Consider the following 25818-nt stretch of genomic DNA (forward strand, 5'->3'; position numbering starts at 1 on the left):
TCTGTCTTACGGGGTGATTCAAGCACTCTTCAGGGGCTTTTTGATTTGACCCAGCTGCGTCATATGCAGTGATTTTAGAACGAACCCCAGCGTGAGCTCTGTCGCTTTTAGATTTTTCCTCAATCTGAAGAAGAGCATTTGGACTGTGGTGTTTGAAAACATGCCTGTGTGTTCTGCAGTGAAGCCGCACACTCACCCCTTTGGTTCTTTTCTAGGCTTTCTTATCTTCAGAGGCAGAAATGGCTTAAACAGGAGTTTCTACAATCGACTAAGCTTCCGACACAGCAGAATCCCACGGTCCCACAACCCGTTTGTTTTTTACGTGAAACAGGCCTCGGGGGAGAGGTTTGAGGGGGTTTTATTCTTAAAACGGCACATGTGTAGAGAATGCCCTTTATATAAGTTCTAAAGAAAAGTGTACAAATACTCAAGGATTAAAGTGTCTCTGAGAAAGTGGCTTTGGACCACACCAGCATCTGGTCCCTTTTTGCTGTGACCCGCCCCATCCTGGAGCTGGTCGGGTCTGGCTGGATGTGCTGCCCAGTGAGTGCCTCGCTCCGTAACTGCTTGGTCCTGAACAGTCTCTCGTTTCAGGAACTGATGAGGTTCTCTTCTTTTGACTGATGGAGATTACAAAACTCTTGGATTCCTGGAAAACAAGACCACAGGCATAGAGTGCTAATGGCTTGTCTACCCCTTGACAGCCCTGTCCGGTGCTGGGGAGGGCTGTGTTTTGACAGGGATGGAATCCTCTGGCTAGTTCCATAAAAAGCCGTGTCTGTGATGCCGAGTCTGTGAAAGTGACCGGAATACCTCACACTACCCATCTTGGTCATAACCAATGGCTGAGGCCTTCCTCACACCATCTATAGATGGAGGATTCTGGGAATGCTGTTTCGTTACCCTTGACATCATTCTTCTAGGCAAGTAAAACCTAGCCACAAACTCAGACACCACAGCTTTAACAAACACACCTCTGCCTTAACTCTGGGGCCTCTGATGGCTGCCACTGGCTGAATGTGGCCTGCACGTGGGTTTGGTCTGGCTCACCGAAGTTTTTATTTTTAATCTTTTTGAGACACGGTCTCACTCTGTTGCCCAGGCTGGAGTGCAGTGGCGTGATCTCGGCTCACTGCAACCTCTACCTCCCAGGTTCAAGCGATTCTCCTGCCTCAGCCTCCTGAGTAGCTGGGACTACAGGCACGCACCACCACACCCGGCTAATTTTCATATTTTTAGTAGAGACAGTGTTTCTCCATGTTAGCCAGGCTGGTCTCGAACTCCTGACCAGCCTCAAGTGATCTGCCTGCCTCCTCCACCCAAAGTGCTGGGATTCTAGGTGTGAGCCACTGCACCTGGCCTTTTTTTTTTAATCAGTTACTTTTAAAAATGAATTACTTTATCGCTTTATTGGGATGTATTTTCTAAGTCATAAATTTCACCCTCACCATGTTTTTTAAACTATGAATTAATTCACAACACTCACACATTGAGAGATTTCTCATGGACTCCTGGCTTCCTTGGCTATGGGGGCCACTCTGTGGTCATCACAGACACCACCACCCACCCGTCCTTCCACACCCCCCACACCCTTGGCTCCTTTATGTTGCTTCCTGCCCCACAGGCATCTGCATTTAGTACTCATGGAAATACTTACTCTGAATTATACTTCTGTAGGCTAACGTGGCTGGGGAATCTGGGGCGTCAATGAAAAAAGACTGGCCTTTGTCACAATTCTTACCTTAAAAAAGAAACAAACGGAAGACAATTCAGTCCAAGAGGAAAACAGAGTGGCCACAAGATCTTGGGGCTCTTTCCGTGCTGGTGACAATGGGAAGATCTTGAGCCAGCTTCACTCATAATGAAGGACAAAGTAGAAAAGACCAGTGGGGTCTCAGGGACCTTCCTTCCAGCAGGGTCCCCAGCCAGCATTTCAGCGTGGCTAAATAATCAGGTGGTGTACAGAAAATGCAGGTTCCAGGGCCCCACAGAGAACTGATTCAGCAGCTTCCAGATGGGCCCAGGAGTCTGCATTTTAAGAGCTCAGCTTTTGAGCGAAAGGATCATGAATGCACATGGTTAAAAAAAAGTACAGAATACAAAAGGATGTGGCATGAAAGGCCAAGTCCGAAAAGGGCTACTAGTGTTCTAGGTGTTTTTCCAGAAAGATTATGCGCATATAAATGTGTACGCTCGCATGTGTGCACACACACATACACACACTCTTCATATACCTAAAATACGAATGGGAGCACATGGCACACACATTCTGCCTGCTGCTTTGTCTGTGTATAATTTTATCTTCCAGGTCATCTGTGCTGGTGTCTATCGGTCTGCTAGTCTTTCCCTGCCATGTGGCCATTGTTCCAGTCCCCTCCTATGCACACCCGTTTCTCTAGGACCATGTTATCCCAGAGCCAGGTGGACAGGACACAAGGGGCTTGGGGTCATTGGGGGTGTTCTCGCCTCCAGTCTGCCCTGCTAGCCCCCAGTCATGGGTGGACCTGCCATCAGCTTGCTCTGCCCACTCCCCAGGCCCTGAGCTGCTGGAGAAACAGGCAAGTGACTGCACTGCCCATGGCCGGTCACCAGCCTCAGGTGAACCCCAGGAGGGGTTCCTACCTTGCACTCATCACTTCCTCAACTTCACTACTGTGTCGCCCTGTGGGACAGGGAAGTCCAAGAAGCCTGTGGGGAGGGGGTGGTGGGAGATGGGGAGCCCAGATGGCCCAGTGAGGCAGGAAAATAGGGTCTGCAGGCAGGGAACATAAGGCCAATTCGCACTTGAGCCGTAACAGGAAATGTCCTCTCCATAGGACGTATGCCGTAAATGACTTTGTAACTTTACTTCATCCTCTTTGTTTATATAGGGCGTACCTCAAGTAGAGGGATTTAAACACAAAAACTCTGTAATGGGGCCTTTGAGCCCCTATTCTCAGGACCGTTCTCCTCCCACACCGTGGAAGTTGACTTTCATTTTCTCTTTTTTTTTTTGAGACGGAGTCTCGCTCTGTCGCCCAGGCTGGAGTGCAGTGGCACGATCTCGGCTCACTGCAAGCTCTGCCTCCCGGGTTCACGCCATTCTCCTGCCTCAGCCTCTCCGAGTAGCTGGGACTACAGGCGCCCGCCACCACGCCCGGCTAATTTTTTTTTTGTATTTTTAGTAGAGACGGGGTTTCACCATGGTCTCGATCTCCTGACCTCGTGATCCACCCGCCTCGGCCTCCCAAAGTGCTGGGATTACAAGCGTGAGCCACCGCGCCCGGCCGACTTTCATTTTCAATAAATCCCTTCATTCCTTCCTTTCTTTGTGCGTTTTGTCCGATTTTTTGTTCCAGACACCAAAAACCTGGACACCCTCTGGCGTTAACACTGGGACCATGAGACCATGTGGAACTCGCTAGGGAGGCCTCTGAGTGCACGTTCGCTGGGCCAGACCTGGGAGGTTGGGGATCCCAGAATAGTCATGCTGGGGCTACTTTCTGTCCCTGACTTGCACCCAGGTCTCCCTTCCCCAGAGGGCTCCCCAGCCCCCACACACAAACATGCTCTAGCATTTTCCCATCCTAACTGCATTTCCCCCTGGGCTCCCACCTCTCCAAGAACGGGCAGCATTATCAGAACAGCTGGTGTGAGCACAGCCCTGTTCCAAGAGATCCCAGGCATCCTCTCGCCCCACCCTGGCAGATCCCTCTCACTAGACACCACTGTCACCTGCATTTTACACACAGGGCCATCGAGGCTGACAGAGGTTAAATGACTAGCCCAAGTCCCACAGCTAGTGGTGGTGGAGCAGGGCTCTGAGGCCAGCCCTTCCTGTGATCCTCAGCACATGGGGGCCAGGACCCACAGCACCAGAGCGCTGGCATCTGTAACTCTTTGCCACCATGTCCCCAGAGGAGACTGAAGTGCTGTCCTCATGCCTTCCTGTCTGTTCCTAGGAAGGTGGGTTTGCCTCCACTCTGTCCCCAGTGACCTTGCCAGATGCGTGTCTGTCACTTGGCCCTCACGCTCCACCCTCTTGGGTGTGTGACAGTGTTAACCACCCCTTCCTTTCTGGCACTCCCTGGCCTTGCTATCTGTGGTTTCCCCTCAAGGTGAGATTCTGCAATGTGCCATTTGACACACAGGACCATGCCCACTAGAAGGCACTTAATGTTCTCAGCTCAGAATGAGCCCCGCAGCTGTCACTGGCGGCTCCTCTGCTTTGAAATTAGCTCTTGTGAACCACCTGGAACTTTGTTTCTTTGTGAAAAGTGGCCCTGAAAGGAAAGACCAGGGCCAATGCCAGGGCTTGGTGTGAGGGAGGTGGGAAGATGGCGGTTGGTGGCTCTTTGGAAGAAAAGCCACATCAGGATCTAACAGCCCCAAGGTCACTTCCGGATCTGTCAGACAATGGCAAGGGCAGGCCTGTGGCTGGGCCCATGGACATATTTGGGTGGGTCAGCAAGCATGCCATTTTTTTTTTTTTTTTGGAGACAGGGTCTTGCTGTGTTGCCCAGGCTGGAGTACAGCGGTGCGATCATGGCTCACTGAAACCTCAACCTCCCTGGGCTCAAGTGATCCTGCTAACTCAGCCTCCTGAGTAGCTGGGACCACAGGCACATGCCACCACACTGGGTGAATGGTTTTTCTTTTTTTTTTTTTTTTTTTTTTTTTTAGAGACGAGGTATCTTCCTGTGTTGCCCAGGCTAGAGCATGGGGTGTGTGTGTGTGTGTGTGTGTGTGTGTGTGTATTTAATGGAGTTAATTGCTATCATTTAGTAATCCGGAGACTTTGGGTAAGGATATAGATTTCTAGCTCTTCATTAAACCTTGGAAAATGTGGCAATTGTGATGGCCATAAGGACACACCTCTTGGATCTCTGACAGCAGCTGCCATGCTCTGAAATCCATCACCACATTTGTGTTGAGGCAATGCCGCCCCCAGGCTGCTCCTAGCTAGTGACTGAGACGAGCATGGCACTTGGGCAGGCACGCTTCTGGGAGATGCAGCCCCTCTGATGGGTAAGTGGGCTCAGGAATGCCCTGGTGGCTGTGCCCAGCTTTCCTCGACAGCAGCCAAGACACTCCAGCAGACTGAGATGCTCCAACAGACTGGCACACTCCAGCAGACTGAGATGCTCCAACAGACAAATATTCCAGCAGACTGAGATGCTGAAAAGTAAAGTACACTGAGGTGCTCCAACAGGCTGAGATGCTCCAGTGGGCTGAGATGCTCCAGTGGGCTGGGATGCTCCAGTGGGCTGGGATGCTCCAGTGGGCTGAGATGCTCCAGTGGGCTGGGATGCTCCAGTGGGCTGAGATGCTCCAGTGAGCTGGGATGCTCCCATGGGCTGAGATACTCCTGTGGGCCAGGATGCTCTTTCGGGCTGATAGGTTCCTTCCCCCGCTCCTTCATCGTGGGCTAACGCTCTCCCTTGTCATTTTCTCCCACAGATGTTTCCCCTGACAAATGTCCTGCCCACCAATCCCATCTCGGCAGAGCTGAACTGCGGCAGAGGTGCAGGCTGGCAGGAATGGATGTGCCCTGGGCTGCTGCAAGCTCCTGTCCCCAATCACATCCATTCATGCAGCCCAGCTGCCTCCAGGGGCCTCAGAGGGCAGCTCTCATCACCACTTCTGGCCACTGCAAAAGCTGCCTGGTGAGTGTTTTATAATGCTGGGGCAGGTTGAGAAAGCGGCTGTACTTTTCTGCATGTTGCTGGGGAAACCACATGGCAGAGAAGTATTGTGGGATGTGGGAATAAGGGAAAAAGCATTTGGGGACACAGCCTCCTGGGCACATGGGGTCTCTGGCGTTCTCCTGGGCTGTTCCCATCTGCAGAGTAGCCCTTGCGCGCCACCCCCTACCACTTCCTCGAGGCAGCCATTCCCCAACACTGTCCTCCTGGCTCCCGCTTTCTGCACGGCCCCTTGGCAATCCTGTCCACGTCCTGTGGCTTCAAAACTCGACTGCACGGACATGAACCACATTCTCCTGATGAACCCCAGAACCTGCTGACAACCTGAGCCCCCGAGCCCCTTAGCCGCAGCACCCCAGAGGGCCCGGCCTCCCTCTACCACCCCTGCTTCACTGTCTCTGAGGGACGGACCCTCCTCCAGGTGACTTGTACTGGCAGCAGAGACAACCTCGACCCTCAGATGCCGTCACTTTCTCTCTTGTGTGTGTCCCTTCCTTTCTACACCAACGCTGTAACCCAGGGCCTCATCCTGAACCCCTATCCCAGGGCAGCCACCCCTGAGCCTCCTGTTCTCAGGCACGTGACACTGACACTCACTGACACTGGCAGCCGTTTCCCACAGGCTCCCTTTCTCCCCATGCAGCCCTTCCCCAAGGCTCCCCACGTGGCCTCCGCCCTCCCCACCTCCAGGCTCTCCACGGCCCCGCCCTCTCCCCAAGCACGCGGCCCCCACCGTCTCCTGGCCAGGCCATTCTTCACCCGCCCAGCCCCTTGCTCCCGTCCCCGCACAGACACCTTGCACTGGCCTTGGTTCCCTGACAAATGGAGTAGAAGTTCTGAGGCATGGGTGCAGCCGGCACTCCTGGATCCTGGCCTCCCCTCCAGCCTTCTCTCTCTGTTCTCCCCTCAGACCTAAAGGCGAGTGCTGGACGCCTCACAGGAGCCCCACTGCAGGGCCCCAGTAACGGCGGCCCGCCCGGCTCTGCGGTCCTGGGGGACAGCAGCCTCCTGGGGGAGCAGCTTCAAGTGTAGGCCCTGCCCAGCGCCCCGCGGCGAGTGGGCGCCCGGGGGGCGTGTGGGTGGAGACGTGAACCCCCATCCCTCCTTCAGTCTCAGGGCCACTCAGGGAGCAGGCATCTCTTGGGATCCTGGGGGACCCAGGTACTTAAGAAGAGCATTTTCTGGGAACTTGGCCCCTGCTCGCAGGCCAGTGATCCGCGTTCCCGTCTGTCCCGGTGTTGGAGACAAAGGGGCCTCATCTGTGCCGTGCTAGCTTCTCGGGGCGCAGGAGGCTGGGCCCCTTCCTGAGGGATTTTCACCTCAGGCTGCCTTCCTCTGTAACCTGGACACATGCCCATCCCCTGGAGCCGCCCCTCTATCGGGCGCCCTCCTCAGTCCCCTGCCACCACCACCCTCACCAACTTCTACCTCATTCTTCCAGGCCTCACCCCTCTGCCTGAGGCCTGCTTGCTCCCGCTACCTGCCCGCAGGGGTCTCGGCCTCTCTGCCGGTGGCCTCTTGGGGTGCCAGCTGGAGGGTGGGTCTGGCTCCAGCGCCCCATTGACCCTCCTCCTTCCAGTGCCCCTCTCCGTAGCCGCCCCCTGTTGTGCCTGACCCATGCCTGTGGGGCTGACTGAGGAGTGAGGTCCCGCCCCACGCCGGGGTCACCCACCTATGAGTGGATCCAGGGGCACTCTGCCGAGGAGAGGAACCTCCAGGTCCTGGCACATGAGCTCCGCGCCCCCAGTCGTGGGAGGGAATATCTGAGATTCTTTCTGCAAGGCAAATTCAAAGGGGAGGAAACATAATTTTTTTGCAGAATCACAAGGATGGACCACATTTTAAAGAAACTTACAAAAAAAAAAAAAAGGCTTAGTTTGAATGTGGAACACTTAACACCTAAAGGACTTTCCTTTAGTCAGCAGAAAGGGATTTTAATTGTGATTCCACTTCCCAAAATGACAGGGAAAGCAGAAACAGTTTACAGAGCAGCCTTCCGATCACTTCCTCAACCATGACAGCAGGATCTTGTTGGGCTCGCCTGGCGGCCCCACGCGCCCTCACCTTGCACTTAGGACAGATGAAGCCACTCATGTTCTCCACCACCCCGATGATGGGCAGCTTCACCTTGTGGCAGAAGTTGATTTCTTTCCGGACATCCTGGAGTGACACCTCCTACGAAGGTAAAAAGACCAGTGATTCTAGCATCAAAGTGAGAGACAGGGAATGTCTGTGCAACCGAGGGGATGACTGCAATGCAGTGGATCTGCGATCATAAAGCCTTAGAGGTTTCTGCCCTGATAGGGTTCGGCTCTGTGTCCCCATCCAAATCTCAGCTCGAACTGTAATCCCCATCATCCCTACATCCCTACAGGAACAGGCAGTTCCTGGTGGGAGGTGATTGGATCATGGGGGCAGTTTCCCCCATGCTGTTCTCGTGATAGTGAGTTTTCACGAGATCAGATGGTTTTGTAAGTGTTTGACTGTTCCTCCTACACACTCTCTCTGTCACTGCTGCCACTGTGTAACATGTGCCTGCTCTGCCTTCCACCATGATTGTAAGTTTCTTGGGGCCTTCCCAGCCATGCGGAACTGTGAATCAATTAAACCTCTTTCCCTTATAAATTACCCAGTCTCGGGCAGTTCTTTATAGCAGTGTGAAAATGAACTAATACATGCCCTCTGCCAAATCCATATTTATTTAGTGCCTACTAGTGCTAAGCCCTGTTTGTTTGAGGTGCTATTTACTTCCCACACAGCCAAATAGCAAGAAATCAACCTAAAAGAAATGACTTTTTTTTTTTTTTTTTTTTTTTAGAGACGGGATCTCACTGTTGCCCAGGCTGGAGTGCAGTGGCACAATTATAGCTCACTGCAGCCTCGACCTCCTGGGCTCAGGCAATCCTCCTGCCTCAGCCTCCTGAGTAGCTGGGACTACAGGCATGTGCTACTCCGCCTGGCTAACTTTTTAATTTTTTGTAGAGATGGTTGTTGCCCAGACTGGTCTTAAGCTCCTGGTGTGAAGTGATCCTCCTGCCTTGGCCTCCCAAAGTGTTAGGGTTAGAGGCATGAGCCACTGTGCCTATCTGAAAATGACCTTTTAATGCATCTGCATGCTCCATGTCATCATACTATACTATATTAAGCCAGAGTGTGCACTGTTTTCTAGACCAGAGCTTGGCAAACCCCAGCCTGGGGGCTGAATCTGGCTGGTTTTACAAAGTTCCTCTGGAACCAGCCATGCCCATCCCTCTAGGCACCGTCTGTGGCTGCTTCATGCCACAGTGGCACGGCTGAGGGGCTGGGACAGGGACCGTGGGGTCCGCAACGCCTACTTACTATCTGGCCCTTTACAGAAAAGTTTGCCGATCCCTGCTCTAGATAATTATAAACACAAACAACTGACTAAAAGGAAATAAGGAATACTGCCCAATGTGGACAACTTTGCATTTCCTTCTAAACTCTGAGTTTTTACAATGTGATTACTGTGTATAAACACCACTCAGTGGCTCTCTATTTTCCTCAGTTAATGTTATCACAGATCCCTGTGCCCAAGTCCTGCTGTGGCTTGTCACTGTCAGGTGTAAGGACTCCTTAGCACCTGGGGCTTCACCACTCACGTGAGCCCGAAAGGCTTGCAGCTTTGGGCCTGTTCTTTTCCTGAGATGCCTGTTTGGCTCTTGGCACTGAGGCTGGGATGCAGAGGAAGAGGCGTTCAGCTAGAAAGTCAATGGGCTGCGACTCAGTCTCTCATTTCTTTCTTTCTTTTTTTTTGAGACAGAGTCTTGCTCTGTCACCCAGGCTGGAGTGCAGTGGCATGATCTCGGCTCACTGCAACCTGTCTCCCGGGTTCAAGCAATTCTCCTGTCTCAGCCTCCCAAGTAGCTGGGATTACAGGTGCCCAGCGCCACACCTGGCTAATTTTTGTATTTTTTTGGTAGAGACACGGTTTTGCCATGTTGGCCAGTCTGGTCTCGAATTCCTGACCTCAAGTGATCTGCCTGCCTTGGCCTCCCCAAGTGTTGGGATTACAGACATGAGCCACTGTGCCCAGCACCAACCACTTTTTAAAAATGTGACAGAAAACATTCCTAAGGACAAATCCACTTTCTCTCCACTGCCATCACCCAGGCCAGGCCATCCTCCCTCCAGTCCAGGGTCCCAGCTGGTGTCCTGCTCCTCCGTGCGCCCCCATGTCCCCTCTCTTGCAGGATGCCACAGTGGACACGAATCTTGCACCATTTTCTGACCCAGACACCCTTCCCATGGCCGCTGGGCCTGCCACTCCATTGGCTGTACCCTCATGCCGGTGTCCAGCACCTGTGTTCCTCAGGGAGCCACAGGGGCCACCAGGGAGGGCCAGGCCTTTTTACTGCCCTGGTGCCTGGCATGTCAGAGTCAGAGCTCAGTGAGTGCTGGATAAGGGTGAGACTGTGGGTAGTCCTGACTGACTGTGGCCAGTAAGATCAAATCAAACCTCCTTTGCTGGGCTTTCTTAAGTGTGGAGGAGAACGTCATGAAGAGAAGTCAAGCGTAACTGTGGAGATGGAGAAGAGCCCTTGGTTTCTCAGGCCCCCGAGATGGATAGCATCATGGTCCTGCCTGCAGTTGCTCTCTGCAGGGCTTACAGAGAGGAAACTTCCTATCGCTCTCCTCTCAGCTCGGGCTCATCATGGGCCTTGGGGCACAGCCACTAGGTGACTGCTACAGAGGGTCGCTGGGTGTCCCTAAGGAAGGAGCAAAGGCACCCAGTGGCTTATCCCGAAATCCCTATCTGCACCCAGCTGGTTCTGTTGAAAACTGGAGAGATTTCCTAAATCATTCCGTGATGTAAATGGAAAATCCACTGTAGGCTGGGGGACCGGACACATGGACACGGCAGGGCTGACGGGGTCAGGCAGCACAATATGAATTATAACTGCACTGGTGGTTTCCCTGGTTTCCTCAAGGAAAGTTCAAAAAGCATTCTTGACCCACTATTGTTTAATCCGTGGACTGAAAAAAACAAATTGTTGAATGGTTGCCAGCTGCAAATGTCTAGACCAAAGATGAAGTTTTTCTTATTTTTATCTTTTGAGACAAGGCCTCACTCGGTTGCGCTGGCTGGACTGCAGTGGCGTGATCATGGCTCACTGCAACCTCCTTTCCCCGGGCTCAAATGATCCTCCTACCTCAGCCTCCCAAGTAGCTGGAACTACAGGCGGGAGCCACCATGCCTGGCTAATTTTAAAATATTTTTTGTAGAGATGGGGTTTCGCTATGTTGTTCAGGCTGGTCTCAAACTCATGGGCTCAAGTGATCCTCCCTTCTCAGCCTCCCAAAGTCCTGGGATTACAGGTGTGAATCATTGTGCCTGGCTGAAGTTTTCAACAAGAGGTTTCTGCAGATCCACATCGGATGCAGCTGTGGAACACACACTGGGAAGAGCCTTGGTGAGACCAGAGTATGAGAGGCAGGTGGGAGAAAAATCTCACAGTGTGGAGCACAGTTTGGACCCGGCTCCAGCTGGGGGCTTGCTCACCTGGGGAGTGGTGATGATCACTGCTCCATCGATGTGTGCCGCGGCCAGGTACTGGACGACCGAGAGGTGTTCATCCGATGTCCCAGGTGGGGTGTCCACAATGAGGTAGTCGACCTCTCCCCAGTCCACATCTCGGAGGAACTGCTTGATCATGCCTAGAAAGAGGAATCCACAGGCGATGCTTACTTTTCCTTTCTTTTCTGTACTTTCAACTCCCTCTTTTTTTTTAAAGGATGGGGTCTTGCTATGTTGCCCAGGTTGGCTCTGAACTCTCAGGCTCAAGCAATCCTCCCACCTCAGCCTCCCAAGTAGCTAGGACTATAGGTGCGTGCCACTGTGCCCAGCTCATGGAGAAGCATGATCTGATCTTTTTCTGCCTTTGGTCTATGCTGTAAATCGCTGGCTCTCAACTGAGCGTGAATTGCAATGTCTGGACACATTTTGGGTTGTTGCAAATACAGTAGGGGGTGCTACTGGCATCTTGTGCCTAGAGGCCAGGGACACTGTTTAACACCCTATGATGTAGAACATGGTCTACTCCTCCCCCAACAAAGACTTATCTGGCTCAAAATATCAATAGTGCTGAGGCTCAAGCTTGCCCTGATAACACTTTCACATTATTACCTTAAGTCTCAGTACCAGATCAACCTGCTGTTGATCTCACCTCTCTGACCCAAATAAGCCACTATAAAACCATGATAAAAATAACTTCAGGGTTCTATAGCTTTTTTTTTGAGACAAAGTCTCGCTCTGTCCCCCAGGCTGGAGAGCAGCGGCATGATCTCGGCTCACTGCAACCTCTGCCTCCTGGGTTCTCCTGCCTCAGCCTCTCGAGTAGCTGGGATTACAGGTATGTGTCACCATGCTTGGCTAATTTTTTATGTTTTTGGTAGAGACAGGGTTTCACCATGTTGGCGAGGCTGGTCTTGAACTCCTGACCTCAGGTGATCCGCCTGCCTCGGCCTCCCAAAGTGCTAGGATTACAGGCGTGAGCCACCACACCCAGCCAGGGTTCTATAGCTTTTAAGGAGAGAAAAACTCACAGCAGATATTTATAATTATGTAATGGAAACTGGTATTTCTATTAGCTCTTTTCAACCAGTGAAGAAAGAGGCACTGGATGCTTAAAAATAATAGACTGTGAAGTCCAGCAGGCTGAGACTGGCAGGACAGGGAGCAGATAAGGCCAAGAGCCACAATGCTTGTGGGAGAATGTGAGAAACAAAAAAAGGCAGCGTGGCAAACCGTTTTTCTTGGGTCCCCTCCAGATAACAGCGTCATCAGGACTGCTGAGCAGGAAGCCCACTGACATCACCCCCAGGTTGTCTTCCAGGTACTGCAGAGGGAACAGGGGGAGGGCAAGACATGCTTTACTCAAAACCACACAGTGAGGCCCTCCCCCAGGTCTTCTGTTTCAGCTCTGACTGAAAAAAAACATTTTCAGGACAAAACTACCATATGACCTATGAGCGTATTCACTCTTTGCTCCTAAATCATTTTTGTAGAAAATAAAAAAAGGGTACCATGTTGGGGGATTTGAAAGAGGTGCTGTATGTCCATGGGCTGCAATGACAGGGCAATGACAGGGAACTCAGCGAAAATAAGTAAATGTCATCTCCTTTACTTTTTTTTTTTTTTTTTGAGATGAAGTCTGGCTCTATTGCCCAGGCTGGAGTGCATGGTGCAATCTCGGCTTGCTGCAGCCTCTGCCTCCTGGGTTCAAGCAATTCTCCTGCCTCAGCCTCCCGAGTAGCCGGGATTACAGGTGCGTGCCACCATGCTCAGCTAATTTTTCTATCTTTAGTAGAGATGGGATTTTGCCATGTTGGCCAGGCTGGTCTCGAACTCGTGGCCTCAAGTGATCTGCCTGGTTTGGCCCCCTAAAGTGCTGGGATTACAGGTGTGACCCACTGCACCCTGACTCCTTAACTCTCTTAACCAGAGATTTACAAACTATGGCCTTCAGGGCCAAATCTGGCCCACCATCTGTGTTTGTAAATAAAGTTTTATTGGAATACAGTACTGGTTGTTCAGTTACATATTACTACTTTTGTGCTACGACAGCAGGGAAGGTAGGCCCACATGCTGAAAATCTTTACCGTCCCACACTTGACAGAAAAAGCCTGCCAATCACTGGTTTTAATCACATCCTCTGTGCCTTGAAAAGTACCCCAATAAATACCCATGGACCAACAAACCACAAACCCATTATGTACACACAACCACACACTACTGTGAAAATAGGGCAAAGAGGTGAAAACTCACCACTGGAGACCAGCCTGAGCCACTCTGGTGAACCTGTGTGAACATGAGCACCGATGTTCGTTAGTAGAAATCATGTACTCTGGTCACATTTCATGCGCAGACAATTTGTACAAAGTAAGAAGATGGTTTTATAAAATATAATTCATTGTCTTACATGGTACCACGAAATTCCTAAAAGGAGGTGAACAGCTGGGGCGTGGGAAATAAAGATGCAACTCAACTCCCTTTGTGACCTAAGCTGGGTTATTTGGAAACTCTACTTGGGTATCTAGATAGGGAACCAAAGTTACTCAAGTTCAAATATGATGTTGTGTCTAAGGTATTTTAAAAGAGTGATAGAAATCGGCTGGGGACTGATGAGAAAATGCAGGTACCTGTGGAGCAATGAGGTGGCTTTTGTAAAAGCACAGGAGTGAAGGGAATGAGCTCTCGCAAAACAGCTGATTCAGAACCTGTCCCGAATCAGCTCCAGCCGCTGCCCCCAAGGGCAAGGGCTGGGGGTCAAAGGGGAGCTCCCTGGGGCAACAAGATTCAGACCTCTTCCCCCCAGCAGGTGTCCAGCAGCACACAAAGTGCACACTGAAAGTTTAATTTTCTTGATGAAGCCTTACTTTTCTCAACAGATTTACTGAGACATGATTCATAGACAATACGACTCACCCACTGAATGAGAGGCTTTCTGTACAGTCACAAGCGTGCAGCCATCACCACAATTTTATTTTTTATTTTTATTTTGGAGATGGGGTCTTGCCCTGTTGACCAGGCTGGAGTACAGTGGCGTGATCTTGACTCACTGCAACCTCCACCTCCCAGGTTCAAGCGATTCTACTGCCTTAGCCTCCCAGGTAGCTGAGATTACAGGTGCCCGCCACCATGCCCAGCTAATTTTTGTATTTTCTGTAGAGACGGGGTTTCACCAAGTTGGCCAGGCTGGTCTGAAACTCCTGACCTCAAGTGATCTGTCCGACTTGGCCTCCCAAAGTGTTGGGATTGCAGGTGTGAGCCCCTGTACCCAGTCATCACAATTTTAGAACATTTGCATGATTCTTAAGAAGAATCCCTATACCCCTCAGCTGTCACCACCCCCCAAAGTCTCTCTCACATCCTCCCAGCCTTAGGGGACCCCAATCCACTTTCCCTCACTGTGGACTGACCTACGCCACACATTTCATGTAAGTGGAATCATACAACATGTGGTCCTCTGTGGCTGACTTCGAAGTTCTATTAAAGGAAACCCAGCCAGGTGCAGTGGCTCACACCTGTAATCCAAACACTTTGGGAGGCTGAGGCGGGAGGATCACCTGAGGTCAGGAGTTTGAGACCAGGCTGGTCAACATGGTGAAACCCCACCTCTACTAAAAATACAAAAAATAGCTGGACTTGGTGGCATGTGTCTGTAATCCCAGCTACTCAAGAGGCTGAGGCAGGAGAATTGCTTGAGCCTGGGAGGCGGAGGTTGCGGTGAGCCGAGATCGCGCCACCGCACTCCAGCCTGGGCAACAAGAGCGAAACTCCGTCTCAAAAAAATAAATAAATAAAAATAAAATAAACCCCACAAAACCATTCATTCCTATTTATACTCGTTTGCTAACTCCACTTGTCTTAAAAGAGGGGTAAACAGGATGATCCAATAGTGCAGGAGAAGAAAATGGGGAAACTTCTGTTTTATTTTCTTTTATTTTAAAATTTTCTGTTTCTATGAAATAATTCCGTGTGATGACAGTAGCTTATACCCTCACTGGGGCGTGTGCTACCAAATCCACTGGGGTATGTGACCAAGCCTCAAGGGATGCCATCGCTCTCCTTCCCTACTCCTTCGGAAGCAAACCCCAAGGCCTTAGAAGTGCCTGCAAGGCCTGGCCCCATCTGCCTCGGGCCACCCTCCAGCCCCTGAAGTCACTCCACTGAGGACACAAGGACACTTTGCATCAGTGGCCCATGCAGTTGCTCCCTTAGCCCAGAATGCTCTTCCCCCAGCTCTCCCCTCCCGTCATCCTCTGCTCAAATGCCATCCCTCAGTGAGGGCACCTTTGATCACCCCTCAGCCCCTCTGACCCTTCCCTACTGTCTATCTCCTCACTCTGGGTTGGTTTCACATTATCTAGCACCTGCCTTCTCCCACCCAGATGGGGGTCTTCACGGACCTTGTTCATCACTGCATCCGCAGAACAGGATTAATGCATTCCTGGCACTAATTAAAGAAAGAACCAATCTTGAGACTCTTGGGACATCCCAGCACCCCCAGCCCCAGCTTCCATGCACTGCCCTTGGGGGAATCCTCTCCTGGAGGGCTTCTTGCTAGCAAGAAGAGGCCAGCAACTACATAGACTGCTACAGCCCTGCCCCCAGCCCACATCACTCACCCGCCCTGCAGTCTCAGTTCCCCAGGGGAGACCACAAGGGCAGAAACATTCCCTTGCTTCCAGGGTACAGACCCCTAGCAAGCCCTGGTCTAATGTTCCCAGTCAGAGCTAAATTTCCGTGTCTTACTTCTGCATTTCACTGGCTGTTTCCCTTCCCCTCTGAGGAGGCATCGAAACCAATACTTCTCCAATGGTGTAGACAGACTTCATATACAATCCCGCCCCTCCCCCACCAAGACTCGCAGTTGTTGTTAAAAGTAGACAGATGGACCACTGAGCATGTATCTGAGCTCCTCATGTCCACATAAACATCTACGGGCCAGGTGCGGTGGCTCACGCCTGTAATCCTAGCACTTTGGGAGGCTGAGGCAGGCGATCACTAGAGGTCAGGAGGTAGAGCCCAGCCTGGCCAACACAGTGAAACCCCGTCTCTACCAAAAATACAAAAATTAGCTGGGCATGGTGGCACGCCCCTGTAGTCCCAGCTACTCGGGAGGCTGAGCACAAGAATTGCTTGAACCCAGGAGGTGGAGGTTGCAGTGAGCTGAGGTCGCACCACTGCACTCTAGCCGGGGCGATAGAGTGAGACCTTGTCTCAAAAACAACAAAACAAAACAACAACAACAAAAAAACCTTTATGGGCTCTGCATGCCTCTCTGTTGAGGTTTGACAGTTCAGTGCTACAGAGTTTGCCTTAAGAGGATAATTTCCTGAGTTCTGTAACCGGCTATTACCTGCTCTCCTTCCAATCCCATTATCTTGGGAATCGACGGCCCACATATATCGATGTCTAGAAGAGCAATCTGGGGAACAAGAAGAGACCAAAGCGGTTATATAACTGAATGCACACACTCCAGATACGCACAACTGGGAGGGGAGCGGGGTTAGAGGAAAAGGACAGGGGAGAAGACAGAAACTGGGTCAAACTTGGAGCCATCAGATTCTCCTGAGGAAGAGTCCTAATGCTGATCTCAAGGTTCATAAACACTGATGCCCCCATTCCCCTACCCCTCAGTCTGGCTGAGCTCGTCAAGGGTGATCTTACAGACCTGGCTGTCAGGTCACTTGGAGGCTCGGGCTCAGACCCTGTTTACTGAGCCTTGCTTGGAGGAGACAGGGAAAGGGGCCTAGCGCCTTTTTGGCTTGTGTGAGAGAATGGATGGAACAGCCAAGAGACAGCTATGTTGGAGCCACCCTAAACAGCTCTCTTTTGCTCACCCCCTCACCAAGTCGTGGTCTCTGCATCTAAAATTTTTCTCAAACTCATCCTACCTTGTTCAGGAGTCTCAGATACAAGCCAAATCTAGCCTATTTAAGCAGAATATGAATGTATTTAAAAAATATTGGGGGCTGGGCGCAGTGGCTCACGCCTGTAATCCCAGCACTTTGGGAGGCTGAGGCAGCCATGTGCCTAGAAGGTAAGTATCATTATCTCTGGTTTACAGAGGAGGAAACTGAGGTTCAGAGGGGACCAGTTCCATAAGCAGGGAACAGAGCTGGGACATAAACTGAGGTCTTTCGGCCCCAACTAGGGCTCTTTCCAGTACACGACGGGCCTGCTGTGGAGGACCAGAGCGGAGCCTCTAGCTGAACCCTGACCAAGCCCTGTTTTCCTTTGATCCTGAAGATGAATGATGGTTTAGGCTAAACTTTCAAAACAGAAACTTAAAGTAAGATGGAAACCTGGAAAAGCTCTTTACTTGTGGCTCAGGTGCAGCTTCAGGCGACCCCTTCCACCCCAAGCCTTCCCCTCTGATATAGGAGGTCTGAGGCGGCCTTCAGGAACCTTCTGAGAACAGGGCTAGTATTCATCTTGAAAGCTGCAATGACTCGGATCCAAAGTGCTGCACCTCCGGGTTACTTTTTAACTTGCTCCGAATTAGTTTCTTGCCTTTTTCTTCAATCCTCTCAACAAACCCAGCCTCCTACTTCCTCAGCACCCAGCGCTGCCTCAAACCTGTGCATGGGAAAACGCCATCCACAGACCAGCGCTGGCCTCAGGCGCCCTCTATGGGGCCATCTGAGGAGAACAGCAGAACGACATCATCGGAAAACCTGACTTGCTCTCTCTGGACCTTGATACTTGGGACTGATGTGTCAATGATCCACGGGGAAATGACACTATCACTATGACTGTGATACAGACTTTCCTCGATACTCTCAGGTTTCTAGCGACTCTGTCTCCATGCCCTTCCTTCAGGGAACAATTTAATCAATTCCCTTTAGAGGAATTTCACTGCCTTGGGGAGTGAATCTTGAGCGAAATGATGTAAGGATATGAGAAGCAGATCTAGCGCACTCAACTCACTCCCGTGGCAGGCCTGGGAGGCTGTTGACAAGCTCCTGCTACCCAGATGGCCAGGACGGCCCTGGGTCCTGTCTGTTCAGACTTCCTGTTGATCCTATTACTACCCCCAAATCTGTCCAATTAATTTTGCTTAGGTTAGGCCAGAAAAGCAAAGTTGAGAGCAACGCGCCTGCGTTCCTCCCAGCAGGACCTCTGCGCCTACGTTTGCAGCTGATGGGAAGAGGCTGCGTTTGCTGCAGAGGTGGAGACGCTGCAGGGCTGTCGGGACCCAAAGCGTCTCCTTTAATCAGCATCCCAAATTGCCCCGATGAGGAGGGTAGGGGAAGAGGGATTTAGTCCTAACTTTTAGTCCTTGCATGAGTTGCTTCTGCTTTCTAAGCCTTGGCTGTCTGGGCTTCTGATCTGCGAGACGAGTGCTCCGGGGTCATCAAGGCCCCTCCCAGCTCTGCAGTCCTAAGACCCGGAGGAGGGCCTTGCACACTCAGTGTGCTGACCCTAGTGCTGACCTAGGTTGGAGGAGACAGGGAAAGGGGCCTAGCGCCTTTTTGGCTTGTGTGACAGAATGGATGGAACAGCCAAGAGACAGCTATGTTGGAGCCACCCTAAACAGCTCTCTTTTGCTCACCCCCTCACCAAGTCAGCACCTAGTGCTGACCTTGTAATGATAGTTTGCCTTTCAGATCACAAAGATCATAAATGTTTAATTTATGGTGGCTGGGTGCGGTGGCTCACGCCTGTAATCTCAGCACTTTGGGAGGTTGAGGCAGGCGGATCACCTGAGGTCAGGAGTTCAAGACTAGCCTGGCAAACATAGTGAAACCCTGTCTCTACTAAAAATACAAAGATTAGCTGGGTGTGGTGGCACGCGCCTGTAATCCCAGCTACTCCGGAGGCTGAGGCAGAACTGCTTGAGCTCGGGAGGCGAAGGTTGCAGTGAGCTGAGATCACGCCACTGCACTCCAGCCTGGGCAACAGAATGACACTCCGTCTCAAAAAAACAAACAAAAAAAGTTTAATTTATGGAAGTTGGTGACTTGTTATTTATTCATTGTTTTTGAGGTAGGGTCTCACTCTGTTGCCCAGGCTGGAGTGCAGTGGCGCAATCACGGCTCACTGCAGCCTTGACTTCCCAGGCTCAAGTGATCCTCCTACCTCAGTCTCCTGAGTGGCTGGGACTACAGGTGCTCAGCACCACGCCTGGCTAACTTTTTCTATGTTTTATTTTTTGTAGAGACAGGGGCCTCACTTTGTAGCCCAGGCTGGGAGTCGGTGACTTTTGCAGTGGAAGACAGTGTGTGACTCTCGGCTGTCTCACGGCTCAGGCTTATGCTACAGAGGCTCCTTCTGCCTTCACCACAACTTACACACTCCCTGGGCAGCCTGTGACTCGTCAGGGGTGTTTTGTAATTCTGCTCTCTCTTGATCCAAGGCCCTTTGTGCCAATGAGATGACAGGCACCTGCCTGCCTCAAGCGCTAACATGGAATGGTCTTGCATAGAGTTAGAGCCAAGCGTCCACCAGATGGCAGGCAGAAAAGGGTCAGGACATGTCCCACCATCCTGCTGGATTTAGGGCAGGGAGAAATCTGTGCTGCTTGACTTTAATCAAGACATATTCAGCATTTTCCATGTGTTGACACTTTGCAGATAGTGATGTCACTGTCATGAGTATGTTTGCCTGGGGAAAACACACTTTCCTAAATGCTGACTTCTTTTTTTTTTAAACCACCGCTGCATAAATAGAGCTGATCTAGACATCTTTCCACACTGAATGGTGTGCTTTCCTCTATATATTGCAAAGTCTAGACAGGCATGCAGCAAAGACTTCAGAACGTAATTACATGACAGTGAATGATATAAACAGTTGTCTATTCACAAGTGGTTACTTGCAAGTGGTGAGATGAAAGCCCATCTCCAGTGAGCTGTTCAGGAATATTCCTGACAGCTTCGAAAAGCGAAGATTATTCTAAACGATACAGACACTCTGAGAAAGCAGATTTCTTGGCCAGCCCACTAGGCCAATACAGATTTGACCCTCAAATGGCAAGAGATTGCTGACTAACAGAATGATGAATCAACAAGTGTGTATGTGTGTGTGTGTGTGTGTGTGTGTGTATCTATCTATATACTTTTTTTTCTCTAAACAGAATCTTGGCCTGTCACCCAGGCTGGAGTGCAGGGGGGCAATCTTGGCCCACCGCAACCTCTGCCTCCTGGGTTCAAATGATTCTCGTGCCTCAGCCTCCCGAGTAGCTAAGACAACAGGTGCGTACCACCACACCCAGCTAATTTTTGTATTTTTTAGTGGAGACACGGTTTCACCATGTTGGCCGGGCTGGTCTCAAACTCCTGACCTCAAGTGATCCGCCTGCCTCAGCCTCCCAAAGTGCTGTGATTGCAGGTGTGAGCCACCATGCCCGGCCTAACAAGTGTATTTTGAATCTGCCCAGTACTATATACCTTGGGTAGGCTACAAACTCATCTCTAAGGCAGATGTAATCATCATCCCTTCATATCCAGTGAGTGAAATAAAGTAATAAAAATGGTGGCCATCACAGACATCTACTGAGCATTTACTATTCGTCAGGCCCCGTGCTAAGTGCTTTACATGTGCCATCTCATTCAGTCCTCGGAGTCCCATTTTATAGATGAGAAAACGGAGGCAGAGTAAGCCTGGTAACTTGCCCAAGGTCACAGCAGTGGTGTAGAAGGAGCTGGGACCTGAGTTTGGGCTGTCTGACTCCAGAGTGTGTGTTCTTAGCGACCCACAACCCCTTTTATTAAAGTTGAGATCCAGAGGGCAGCAGTGGGTAATTTGAGTTTTCATGCTCGTCTGTATACATGGGTGGAAATGAATAAGCTCGTCTAAGGGCCAGCAAACATTTTCCACAAGGGCCAATAGAAAATATATTATTAGGTTTTGTGGGCAAAATCAAGGATCATATGTAGGTACTTAGGTACTAATTTAAAAATTGCAATTTTAGGCCAGGCGCGGTGGTTCATGCCTATAATCTCAGCACTTTGGGAGGCCGAGGCTGAAGTTCAAGACTAGCCTGGGCAACATGGCAAAACCCCACCTCTACAAAAAACACAAAAATTAGCTGGGCATGGTGGCAAGCACCCGCAGTCCCAGGTACTTGGGAGGCTGAGGTGGGAGGATAGCTTGATGAGCCCAGGAAGTAGAGGTTGCAATGAGTCCTGACCATAGCAATGCACTTCAGCCTGGGCGACAGAGTGAGATCCTGTCTCAAACAAACAAAAAGCATTTCAAAAATGTGAACATTCTTAGTCCACAGGCCATAAAGACACGAGATGGGCTGGATTTGGCCCACTGGCTATAGTTTGCAGGTCCCCGGCTTAGAGAAAAGCAAAAAGGGGTTAATAAAGAGGAAAAAGAAGCGTGAACGTAATGTAATAAACTATCCACATGTAAGGAGAGATATACATCTGCTAGCCATTTTCTTGGCTACGGAATCCAGTGAAATGCTTCATTTGACTACTGGGCATTTCTTTGCTCTCTGCAGGATTGAGATTCCAAAGAGGCCAATTCAACTTAGTCTAAGGAATCTTTTTTTTTTTTCTTTGACAGTCTCATGCTGTTGCCCAAGCTGGAGTATACTGGTACAATCTTGACTCACTGCAACCTCTGCCTCCTGGGCTCAAGCGATTCTCATGGCTCATCCTCGCGAACAGCTGGGATTACAAGCCTGCGCTACCACGCCCAGCTAATATTTTGTATTTTTAGTAGAGACAAGGTTTTGCCATGTTGGCCAGGCTGATCTCAAACTCCTGGTCTCAAGTGATCTGCCCGCCTTGGCCTCCCAAAGTGCTGGGATTACAGGCATGAACCACCGCGCCTGGCCTAGGACTCAGTTATTTAGTAGCCATCACGACCCTCAGACAAAACGAGCATCTCCCAGTGGTTCCGGAGGTCTCACCTGTGTGTTTTCATCCTCTGCTAGGCCATGGGCAAGGTGGGCGCTGAATGTGCTTTTCCCAACACCGCCTTTCCCAGACAATACCAAGATTTTGTGTTTTACGGTCTTCATTTTCTCTTTGATTTCCTCTATAGCTGCAAAGAAAACCAAAGTTCAGGGGATGAGGTCCCTGACCAAACTTCGAATGTCATTCTTCCAGTCAACTAGAAAGAGCTAAGTCCTAGTCCTAGTCCTGGGGCTGTTTAAAACGATCCTCCGAAATACCTCTTAGACAATGGTAGAAATAAGTGCTAGGAAGAAAATAAGGCTATTATCACACTTGAAGGTGTCTCATTTACTGGTATACACGTTTGTCTCCCCCAACTAGAACATACTCTCCACAAAGGTAGGAAGTGTCTGAAGCTTTCAGTGCTGTATTCCCAGCTCCAGAAGAGAACTTTCCATACAGGAATGGCCCCCAACTTGGGGATAAAATCCCCCAGAGACATTTGGTAATGTCTGGAGATACTTTTCTTTCTTTCTTTTTTTTTTTTTTTTTTTGAGACAGAGTCTTGCTCTGTCGCCCAGGATGGAGTGCAGTGGCGTGATCTTGGCTCACTGCAACCCTGCCTCCTGGGTTCAAGCGATTCTCCTGCCTCAGCCTCCCAAGTAGCTGGGATTACAGGTGCCTGCCACCATGCCCGGCTAATTTTTGTATTTTTAATAGAGACGGTGTTTCTCTATGTTGGCCAGGCTAGTCTCGAACTTCCAACCTCAAGTGATCCACCCACCTTGGCCTCCCAAAGTGTTGGAATTACAGGCATGAGCCACCACGCCCAGCCTGGAGATACTTTTCATTATCACAGGAGAGGTACTGCTGGCATTTGATGGGTACAGGCCAGGGATTGTGCTAAATGTCCTACAATGCACAGGACAGCCCCCCACAACAAAGAGTGATCCTGCCCCAAATGTCACCAGTGCTGAGGTTGAGAAACTCTGATAGACAGCAGGCACATACTAAGTATCTGCCAATGAAACTATCTTATTTCAAATCCTTAAAACAATACACGAGGTATAAAGGAAATTAAAAAGTCTCATGACTGGCCAAACTCAAGTGAAAGTTAAGCCTGGAAACCTCCCAACACTGCTGTCCTCCTCCCCATCAACAGACAGCTGTTACTTCCCAACTTTGTGTCAAAGCATTCTACATTAACCAGACCCCCGCAAAAGGCCAAAGGCCCCATGCATCTCCATCGTGGGATGACTGCCCTCACAAGCTGCTCCTAAGGAACTTCTTTGCTGGCCCCTAAATCTTTGAAGATGAGTATCCTCCCATAAACAAGGACATGTCAACTTTAACTTTAGGACTGTAACTTCAGTCTAACTCCTTCCCTATTACTGATGTCTGTTAAACGTCACACTGACAACGTCCATTACAAGCTTATCTTCCCACATGCCAAACAAAGACGGGGTGAGATCAGTCCTTCCTCTCCTACCCTGAGACGTCTGCCTAATTAATTCTTCCTTTACTCCTTCTTTTGAATGTTTACTTTATTTTCTGTATAGTGTAGATATACTGGGCACAAATTAAAACCTCACAAGAATGTAACTACCTGCCTCAAGGCCTACTGCACTTTTTCCTGCATGCTTTTTCCCATTTTAACGAAATATATAAACACACGCCTTCTGGAACCTCTCCAGGGAGCACAGGCCACAGATGTTTCTGTCACTTGTATTTTCCAGGGCACGCCCTCAAGCTCTGGCCCAATAAACCTCCACTGGGACTCAGTTCGGTCTCTCCATTGGATTGACAGAGGTAACTATTTTTCTCTTCATTATTATTATTTTCTTCTTTGAGACAGGGTCTTACTCTGTCACCCAGGCTGGAGTGCAGTGGCATGATCTCAGCTCACTGCAACCTCCACCTCCTGGGTTCAAGTGATCCTCCCACCTCAGCCTCGAGAGCGGGCATGGACCACCACACTGGCTAATTTTTGTATTTTTAGTAGAGACAGGTTTTACCATGTTGGCCAGGCTGGTCTCGAACTCCTGACCTCAAGTGATCCATCCACCCGCCTCAGCCTCCCAAAGTGCTGGGATTACAGGCGTGAGCCACTGCACCTGGCCTGTCTCCATTTTTGATGAGGAACCAGAAGCTCAGAGACGTTAGGACTATTGCTGAAGGTCACACCGCATGGACCCAAGAATCAAATCCAAGTCTCTGTCTGAACTCCTTCAAGATTATCCCCCTTGGCCAAGTGCAGTGGCTCGCGCCTGTAATCCCAGCACTTTGGGAGGCCCAGGCAGATGCATCACCTGAGGTCAGGAGTTCGAGACCAACCTGGCCAACATGGTGAAACTCTGTTTCTACTAAAAATATAAAAATCAGCCAGCCGTGGTGGCAGGCGCCTGTAGTCCCAGGTACTTGGGAGACTGAGGCACAAGAATTGCTTGAACCCGAGAGGTGAAGGTTGCAGTGAGCCGAGATCGCGCCACTGCACTCCGGTCTGGGCTACACAGCAAGACTCTGTCTAAAAAAAAGGGGTAAAAAAAAGAAAAAAATTCTTGTCCTTCTGCCTCCTGCTTTTTAAGGTCCTTCTGAGCAGGCTCCCTGGGTCCTCTCATCCTGGAATCTGTGCTTCACAGCACTTAAAGCTGTGGTGGTTTAGGTGCTAGCTCACGTGTTTGTTTCCCCTGTAAAGCTAAACTCCACTAGCGCAGTGACCACGCCTGATCCCCAGCTGTGTCCCCAGGACAGCACCATACCTACGAGGCGATCAACACATTTCTGTTGAATGAATGGGAGAATCACTCCTCAAAAGGAAGAAAATTGTGTCAAGAAAGTAGCTGGCAGAGCCAGGATGTAAGTCCGAAGACTCCCCGACTTCGAAGCTTATTCCATTTTCTCTGCGGTCGGTTATTGTCACTCAAACCTCTGGCCCCGACCCTCTTAATTAATGTCCTTTTTCGACTCCGCGCCGGTCAGTCTCCACCCTCTGTCCGCGCCAGGTCCTTCGCGCTCGCCTTCCAAAGGCCTCGTTCCTGTCAGTCATTCCAAGCTCCTCCCTCACCCTGCCCACTTCCCACGCCCCGCCCCCTCTGGGCCCCACCCCTCTCCGAATACAATACCTTCTAGCCCGCCCCTGTCACTGATTCTGCAGATCCCGCCCCCTCCCCCCACGCCCCGCCTTTTCCGGGCCTGCGCCTCTCAGTTCCTGTTGAGGCCTTGCCCTTTTCTCACCCGGGTCTGGAGTGGTCCCCGCTCCAGAAGCGCACAGCCGCTGGTTGGGGCATCCCTGACATGAAGCCCCTCTGCCCGCCTGGGCGCTGTCGGCCCCTGGACAGTCTGCGCAGAGACAAGACCACAGTTAGAGCAGCTCGCGACACTTTCGCCCCGCCACCCACGCCCCCTCCGCGAGCTCACCGTGAGGCACCTCCTCCATTCCGTCGCCTTTGCCGCCTTCGTGGTCACCGGAACCCGCTGTCGTGCATTTCCGCCTGTGGGCACAATCTGATTCTCCGGCCGCGCGAAATAAGTCTCGGAAAGAGGGGGCTGTGCGCACGCGCGAACCTTGGGCCGAAAGACTGGGACTCAACGTCTGTTCCTTTTGAGAGATTTCCTATCATAAATACTTCGGCAGTGCATCTCCTAAGAACAAAGGCATTCTTCATGACCTCAGTGCCATTTTCATACCCAAGAGATTTAATATTGATGCAGTACTAGCCAATGCAGTATTAGCCAATAGGCAGTTTATATTTCA

At 50.7% G+C, this 25818-nt stretch overlaps 2 protein-coding genes across 5 annotated transcripts in view; one reads left to right on the forward strand and one right to left on the reverse strand.

Moving 5' to 3' along the window:
• TVP23A (trans-golgi network vesicle protein 23 homolog A) overlaps nucleotides 1-457 on the forward strand; it is a 50279-nt gene extending 49822 nt beyond the window's left edge. Inside the window, exon 8 of the mRNA XM_032144758.2 lies at nucleotides 216-457. The gene's annotated coding sequence lies outside the window, so the exon portion shown is untranslated. The remainder of the gene's footprint in view (nucleotides 1-215) is intronic.
• Nucleotides 342-25526, reverse strand: NUBP1 (NUBP iron-sulfur cluster assembly factor 1, cytosolic). 4 transcript variants are annotated; one of them, XM_032144754.2, is made up of 11 exons: nucleotides 25482-25526; nucleotides 25299-25403; nucleotides 22079-22212; nucleotides 16568-16636; nucleotides 13471-13503; nucleotides 12451-12541; nucleotides 11206-11360; nucleotides 7749-7859; nucleotides 7357-7459; nucleotides 1658-1741; nucleotides 342-649 (listed from the first exon to the last, which is right to left on the reverse strand). In XM_032144754.2, exons 1-11 carry the CDS (start codon nucleotides 25498-25500, stop codon nucleotides 591-593), a joined length of 963 nt encoding a protein of 320 aa, XP_032000645.1. In that variant the 5' UTR covers nucleotides 25501-25526; the 3' UTR covers nucleotides 342-590. The 4 variants fall into 4 exon arrangements, with proteins under 4 accessions (XP_032000645.1, XP_032000646.1, XP_058290064.1 ...); XM_032144755.2 differs by lacking the exon at nucleotides 13471-13503; XM_058434081.1 differs by lacking the exon at nucleotides 1658-1741.
• Between the last annotated feature and the right edge of the window lie 292 nt (nucleotides 25527-25818).

The sequence above is a fragment of the Hylobates moloch genome, unplaced genomic scaffold (assembly GCF_009828535.3).
Source record: "Hylobates moloch isolate HMO894 unplaced genomic scaffold, HMol_V3 SCAFFOLD_23, whole genome shotgun sequence".
NCBI lineage: Eukaryota > Metazoa > Chordata > Mammalia > Primates > Hylobatidae > Hylobates > Hylobates moloch.